The sequence below is a fragment of the Panicum hallii genome, chromosome 9 (assembly GCF_002211085.1).
Source record: "Panicum hallii strain FIL2 chromosome 9, PHallii_v3.1, whole genome shotgun sequence".
Taxonomy (NCBI): domain Eukaryota; kingdom Viridiplantae; phylum Streptophyta; class Magnoliopsida; order Poales; family Poaceae; genus Panicum; species Panicum hallii.
This window is the reverse complement of record NC_038050.1, coordinates 11,439,538-11,447,843: the sequence shown is the minus strand read 5'-3', so window position 1 is coordinate 11,447,843 and position 8,306 is coordinate 11,439,538. Positions and strand designations below refer to the sequence as shown.

At 42.1% G+C, this 8,306-nt stretch overlaps 1 protein-coding gene across 1 annotated transcript; it reads right to left on the bottom strand.

The window, feature by feature from the left end:
- Positions 1 to 466: 466 nt before the first annotated feature.
- On the bottom strand, positions 467 to 4,618 carry LOC112872771. The gene is made up of 6 exons (XM_025935826.1): positions 4,434 to 4,618; positions 4,188 to 4,313; positions 3,902 to 4,099; positions 904 to 3,595; positions 714 to 798; positions 467 to 619 (listed from the first exon to the last, which is right to left on the bottom strand). Exons 1-6 carry the CDS (start codon positions 4,616 to 4,618, stop codon positions 537 to 539), a joined length of 3,369 nt encoding a protein of 1,122 aa, XP_025791611.1. The 3' UTR covers positions 467 to 536.
- Positions 4,619 to 8,306: the final 3,688 nt, after the last annotated feature.

Below are 8,306 nucleotides of genomic sequence, written 5' to 3'. Positions count from 1 at the left end.
CACGAGGACAGCGCGCCGCCAATGAAAACTACAGAGTAAATCTCAGACGACCAGGCAGAACAATTACGGAAGATAATGGGAAAGTAATTAGGAAAAAAAGAGAAGGTGCCATCTAGAAGTTGCCAGACAGTCTCCACGCCCACGAAACATGCGTTGCAAGCAACATTGCTCAAAAAAGCATCACGCACCACCAGAGAGAGCGCGCCCATGGATATTAAGTGAAACGCACACCATCACATGTCGCGCGGCCACACCACACCACACCAGTTCACCTTTTTGGCTTTGCACCATTTCACAACCAGAGTGACCGACCTTCATGATTGCAGAGGAAATGGGATGCATCACCAGCGGAAAGCCGACAAATAAGTATATAATAATAATACACATTCATAAACATTTGCTTAACTTATACATGGTCCATAGCCGCCGCAATGATGATGTGTTAAGATTCAACAGTGCCCAGTTGTGAGAGTAGACAGAGTTCCAAGATGGCTCATCACGAGGAGAGAAGGTAACACGTTTGAAGTTCTCATAACTTAATTGTTTTTCCCTTCCATTGACCATGGTCGCTTCGCAGCGGCGTCGCAAGCTTCACACCCTCCTGAACGCATGGAGCGACCTGTAGAAACAAAACAATTCATCACCGGCATGTAAACAACTTGACTCCCTGAGAATACGGAGAATGGTATCAGCAGATGGGGCCAGGAAAATACTTGCATTGCGTTTCGCTGGACCGCTCAGACACCACCAGGGACAACTCTTAAGAACTTCTCTTCCCACGTACATATTCAGGTACCCCTGCAAGACGAGCAATATATCTTACATTAAATAGTGTTACGTTAAATAGTTCGCGGCGGTAGAACGTTGCATAAATGGTGAACAGGACGAGGATTGATGGTCCACCTGAACAAGCCTCTCTATATTTTTAGCTTCGTCGGACAGAATCCTTGAGATTGCCGGTTCTGTCGAGGGAGCATTCGAGGCCCAAGCGCCAGCCACTTTTTCCACAGCCTTCTTCACTACGATCTTGTGGACTTCCCGGGAAACAAGCCCGTTTTCCCACAGAGGCTTTAAGAAATTTTTGACAAACTCATACAGGGCACACATGAATGCATCTGTTGGCACGCTGCTCTCTTCGACTGCGCTTCGCTGTGGAAGCCCGTTATTAGATTCAGAGATCTCCAACTGAGCGACCACTTCAGAGGTGCCCTCCTTTTTGCAGACATCACTGATGATTTGAGTTGCCTCAGGTTGCCTACACTGCTGTTCCTTTGCTTGCTCATACTGTTGTTCCTTTACAATTGGTCCAGTCAACAAAGCTGAAAGACTCTTGGTAACATCCTGAGGTTCGAAACCGCCTGCAGTTACCTGGCAAACCGGTTCCTCAGGTGCCACAAAATCTTCATCGCTGAGCATACTAGGCGAGTAATTTAAGTCTGGTATACAAGAACGTGGGATCCAATCACCCTGTTTAGCAGCACCAGAATGTGTTGTGTTAGAAGTACAATCCTCAGTGGTTATCTGTCGATTTGATGTATTCTCAACACCAAGAGCTTGAGGTTCACAGTCCTTTGTATCATTCTCGTTCAACTCATTTTCAGGGCCTGCCAGCACTGAACATACTTGCTTCTTTCTCAAAAGATTACGATCCATGGCTTCCTGTTGGTTATCTATATGATCATTTCCATCTAACCAATTTTTGAAATCTCTACAGTAACTTCCACTGGACCTATTGACTTGCTTCTTTTGGCACATGTTTGCAGTTCTTCCATCCAGTATATGACCATGAAATGGAGTACTTCCACTCTCATGATTTGGAGTCTCTAGTGCATTTACCTTCAAATTTCCATGCATTGAGCAACGAGCAATAGTCTCTTGGTCCAGCAATGTAGGCTCAGTATACAAACTAGTAGATTGTTGAGCCCATTTGAGACCATGGCCTTCTGCTCTCTTTTCACATTTTACACCTAGTTTCTCTTTCCTTCTGTCAGCATTATTTGTCTCCTGATGAGAAATATTCTGATGTGCACGATTGTCACAATGAGAAACAGCAGCTTCATCCACCATACTAGTGTCAGAACAACCATTCAAACCACCATGCACAATGGCATCTGGATGATAAGTCGATAATTGCCTCCTGTTAAGAATTTTTTCCTTTTCTTTCTGCTGCGCAAGTTCAAGAGGATTTGCTTCTGGTGGAAGCTTGAGACTACACTCCAGTCCTTTCTCAGCAGTTGCGTTTTGAGGGATTTTGTTGCATTTACTGTTACTAGGGAATTTGAGGGGCCTCTCTAACTTTTTGTTAGCTCTTCCATCACCACACTTTTGTAGCCCATCAGATGATGTTGCACTACTAAATTGATCAGAACACCCCAATGCACTGTCATCTTCATTATCACTTTCTGAGGTAGCAAAAGCAGCAGGTCTTCCATTGCTCACTCTTCTGCCAGTTGACACCTTTCTTCTTTGTCCAGCTTGTCGTTGATTTGCTTTTACAATTTTGTCAGCCTTAGCAGCATTAGCCTTTCTTAATTGTCTTGCTCTCCAAAGGATCAAACAATCTTGGTGGAGTGCCTCAGACTGAGAAAGATTATCTGATTCTTTCAGTTCCATATTCCTCTCTGTATGGGTGACTGGAAGATGCTGTAGTATACCTCTTTCAGTGCAACCATCGACATCAGACTGCTTGTCAGATTCTAGATCCATGTCACTACTTCCTTCACTCAGTTTCGGTGTGTTCAGTGAAGCGACAGTTTTGCTGCACTTGGGACTTAACATGTTTGCGTTCTCATCACACTTTGTTGAGCCAATCGCAGCAGCAGCTGTAGCATCCTGCTTTGGATTGCAATTCCCTTTTCCTCCGTCTCGACCCACAAACTTGGTTATTACAGCGTTTCCCTCCAGACTACCATTTCTCCTCTTGTCAGTCTCAACCTGTTGTTTCTGGTCCTTTTCACTGGGCCAGCGAAGTCTTTTAGATTTATCCTCATAAGCCACATTATTCCTAGCTTTCTTTCCACCCAAATGACCTGCCTTCCTTTTCTGGCTACTGTTTCTCTCATATTTACTAGCACCAGCACCGTTGTAAGTGCTTTCATGGAAACCCTGTTTTATAAATTTCCTTTTTACCATCTTGCCATTATAAGCATTTCTGAAATACCGATGGCTATCCAAGCATTCATGAAATTTTTCATTGGGAGCGAGCTCAAGTTGCTCATGGTGAAGGGAACGAAATTCATTAACTTGTCTCTTCGGGTGAGATCTTTCTTCTTCATCTCTTTGACACGATCGACCATGTGAGGTGTGAACAGGAATATTTAATGTAGCATCCTTCCAAGAGTGTCCCTTATGATTACTAGGAGAGTGAAATCTGCGCATATAAAACCGATGCATTTCTGCATCTATCTCAGAAAAATGACCATCCAGGAAGTCATGTTTACTTGGAAGATATCTATCATCACGATAGTGTCTATTCTGACTGCTACTTCCCTGGTTAGCAGAAAAATTCTTCCTACAACTTCTTGCTTGACATATTTGTCTGTGAGCTCCTTTTGCACCATGATGACCATGACCAAAGGAAGGGATTCTGTTGGTCCTAGATTAGAAACAAACCATTTAACTAGCCGGAAATAAATAGTACGAAAAGTTGTCATAAATGCATAACAACAAATATTTAGGGCCTTTTTGGTAGGGCTTCTACCGGCTCTAGCTCCGGCTCATCCGGAGGAGCCCTACCAAACGTTTTGTATGAGGAGCCATTTTTTAGTGGAAAACAGATAAGCCGGAGCCGTTTGGGAGGAGCCACAAATTGTGGCTCCTCCAAAATGGCTGCGGCTCCTCCAGAGGAGCCCTCAGGAGGAGTCCTGCCAAACACCCGCTTAATATCAGAATGAGAGATTACCGGTAAGATCTGATGGGATCAAGTGCAGTTGCAATGCTGCACCTAGCCTGTTTCGATGTATTGCTGACACAAGCATGATCTTTACCATGGCATCCACCATAAGAACAAGAAGATAGGTGGCATTGTCCACTTACTCCATTTCCTGGGCCATGAATCTCAGAACGTCCATGACCATGTGATGTAGTATATTCCCCCAACCTGCATGCCAAAACATCTTAGTTCCATAAAACTGAAATATTTGGTGCAAGTAATAATGAGCATCACAAGCTTGGCAGTGGATGCACACCTCGTTACACCACATGTATCACAGTTACAATATCTATAGTTCACAATTTCTCCCCGAGTTCTATGCAAATCATAAGAACCTCTAGGCGGATGTGAAATTTCATTAGCAGTCACAGAATCTTCTACCCTGTTTTGTACATCACAAAATTCCATCAAGATAAGATAAATCTGAACCTATAAAATTAAAAGCATGATTATATAGCATGGAATTTGAAACTTAATTTCATGCACTGATGAAGAGAATAACCGGCTAGGCATATCCAGAGGGCAGTGCAGGGTTGCATCATGATCAAGTTGCTCCCTTGCTGCTTGCTCACTTTGATGAAGGGATAAGTTTTGCCAATCGTACTTCTCAGCGCATGAATAACCTCCTGATGCTTGTCCCACAGTTTGTCCATGTACTGATGACAATAATAAGCTTTTTGAACCCATCTGTTATCTGGCAGCACTTAATGAAGAGGACAGTGACAATGCCAGCTCCAATATCACAGATAAGACAGGGAAGCTGGCTTGAATCCTTTACTCCTTGGGTGAAGCTTTCACAGGCTAAAAAACAGACGGAGGTAAATCTAACTTGTCAGAACTTCCATGAAAATGTAAAACTTTAGATTACAATAAGAAATAGCAATGCCAAGACTCTGCACACAAGGAGGCACCTACCAATCGAATATGAATGTCATCATCAGGTATTGCATCAGTTAAGATTCTGTTGCCTTCTCCCTTGTTTCCTAGCAACTATAGAGAATCATTGGATAATTCTTGCAACATGTCCCTCGATAAGAAATTTAGCAGATAAATTACCAAGTTATACCAAGGATTTCCTTTTAGTTCGTACTCCCTAAAACATCCTTCAAATACCAGCACTTGGTCGATCCACCCCTATACTTTCAGCATAGGAGAACAGTAATCGGTAGACTTGAATGGTCGAGTGTCCATAATAAACAGAACTGTATAATATGGCATCTATCTGCTAGAGAGTCCCTACATATCTTATATAAGGCATACTATTATTGGCCGTGTTAAGGAGCATGTGGAACCAAGAAAATGGTAGAGGAAAATAACTGAAGTGCTTGTGATGCTAATGTCTTAGCAAGAAGGGGGAGAATAGTTGTGTTGGTGTTTACCCAAAATGTTGAACAACATAGAGATCAATGATAGAAAATGACAACAGATATTTCAAATGGCATGGAAACCTTACATTTTGAAGCAAAATGGCAAAAACAGAAATTATACCTTATATCTTGGAACAGCTTGAATTTTATTTAAGAAACAAATAAATACAAAATTATGTAAAATCTCTTTTGTTACTGAGTACTCATTATGCATCGACAAAAACAACATGTTCATAAATCCTGCAATCATGCTTACTCCTTTAGTAATTAAAGGCATATGAACCTTACGATGGTAGATATTAAGTCCATATTTACTGCAAGCCTGCAACAGCTAACAAGCTTACCCCTTTGGCTATGAAATTAAATCAATATAAAAAGATTGTAAAACTGTAAACAGTGTCATCAAAGTCATTATCAATATATGCCAAAAATTTTAGGTCAACATTCAACAAACCTTCGTTATTTTGATTAACAAAAAGAATCACAGACAAACCATATTGAAAGATTTTTTTTTCAATAAAAAGAACTTCTGTGGCGCATGATGAGATTGAATGTGAAAAATTATTGAGCAACAGGTGAATCAAAGGACTTCCGTAACATTGCTTAGAGATTATTTTTCTTATTTGTTACCTTAACCAAAGAGATATATGAGAGGACCCAGGAATAATTGGCCACAGATACCACAGTACATATCATATACAAAGTAATCTGCATGCCAATAAAAAAAGCAAACAGTTCAGCTACATCTATAACTCTTCTTCCATTCTACAGAAGATGACGAATATAACCGGACTAATAGAAAACACCGTTTTCCAATATTAGAAATTTACCATTAACCATCTTCACTATTCTAACTAGCCTGCATGTAACACATTTTAGTTTTAACAATTAATTTTCACCCACGAGGCAATCTCTCCATGTTTGTGTATACAATTCTCAGTTGTCAATCCAATCCCAGATTTGTAAAAGGTTGCAATCGAATACTACCATCATTTCTGGATAATAAATTAACAGCTAGGCTGGTACGGCATTGCCTGTTGCATAAAAGCACAGCGTGATTTTGGATTAAAAATTCTATAATATTTAATTCCACGTGTTTCAATTGGTTATTATCTTATAAATGTTAATCTCGTGGTGAAAAGCATGTTGCTTTCACATTTAAAGTTAGAAAATCTATCTGTGTGTTTGCTGCTAATAATAGCACAAAAAAAGCCAAAAGCATGTCCTTCGAAATATATAACTATTGAAAAATGTGACACTACAAAATCAAGCCTCTGTGCTACTGAATTCTCGAACTCTAAACTTGCCTTACACATTGGACAACAAAAGAAAGCCTAGCATAGCATCAGTCAGGCCTGGCCCATGCCTTTGTTCTCCCCCAGGTAGAAACAAAGGGGGGCCCAAACTGGTTAGTTGAGCAACAGAAAAGTGCACTCTTGGCAACCGAACAGCACCGCAGCCCGCACAACGCCCAATCCTTCAATCTTTATAAAACAAGAACGAAATTTATGATTGGTCCCAAACAGGAAAAATGCCCAATTTATGATAGAGGTACTGAGACCGGTAGGTAGAGAGCGACGTAGATGCCAGTGGAGTGAATCAATGCCGAAGCGGAACAGAACTAGGAATAGTCAATACATGATTCGTGCTTCATGCATGAGGCCACAGAGAGAAGAGTGATACCTTGTCCCCGCAGCCGATTTCTGTTTGAAATTCGCCTTGGCCTCAAGTCGTCAGCGTCACAACTCACAAGTTAACCTGAGATCCATAGAACATCACACAACGATTATAATAGGGGATGCGATTCGCGTGACACCAAATCAAACCCCCGCAAAGGACTCATACATGAGGAGCACAACTCGAAGTATACCGATGATGCAAAATAAACTAATAAACATCAACAGAGGGAAAGTAAATAAAATGCAAGGGCGGCGATTTTACAAGGAAGGAAAAGGAAGCCGGCAAAAAAGGAACTCGATTTCGACATGGAGAAGCATAATCAATGCAAAGAACTCTCGCATCTTCCCTAAAGAAGTGCTAGTGTTCTCGAGAGTTTTAAAGAAGATGCAAACAAAAAAAAACAAAGATTCAAAAAACTGGAGCGAGGGAAGAATAGGATGCTAAGCCACAAGATCCCTCCTTGGAGGTTATCGGCACTTGGAAGTTAAACCCTAGCACACCCAAGAACCACCTGCGGTTGCACCGGCGGGAGAAGGGAGCGAGGAGAACGCAGCGGTCCACGACGACGAACGAACAGGACGATCGCAAGGGGGAGGGCGTTACCGGCGGCAATGCGGTATGGAAGGGAAGCCTCGGCGGCGGGCGGCGCGCCCGAGGAGTCCCGACGTCGCGAGAGCGGCGGAGGGGTGGGAGCGCAGTGAGAGGAGGGGGGAAAAGTGGAGCACGGGCGGGCGCGGAGTGGAGGCGGCGAGAGTCGTGGTCTTTTTCCCAAGTTCCCCGCTTGTGTTGTGTCCCCTCTCTCTCCCTCTCTCCACGCGATCTCTTCTTTCTTGCCTGCGCATTTACCACTTCATTGAACCGGTTTAGGGCACCTCTATTTGAGTTTAAAAAAATAGTCAGCTATTTACTCTTCCAAATTTACACTACTCAAGCAATAATTGTGCGATATAAAATGCCTTGTGACTGGATCAGTGGTGTTCCCATTAAATTGTGGTTATAGGTATACCATTAAAAATAGAGATCAGATATACTTTGAGTATAATTAGTAAATATAAAAAAGTTCCCCTTGTTAAAGTCGAAACTACATCTCATTCCTCTCTTCTCTACCAACAAGCTCTTGCACGTGCTGTATAAAATTAGCTCATATTATCTGGCGAAATTAATTGATTGTAATAATCGTCTACTTTTATATGGCGTCGTCGCCTTAACGAGCTAACGGTGACAGTGTCAAAGGCTCAAAGCTAAGATTAAGCAAAGCAAAGCTAAAGCTTGATATTGGTGTGAGAGGACATCGAGTTGTGGCGTAGGATCAGAGGTTTCATGAGAAA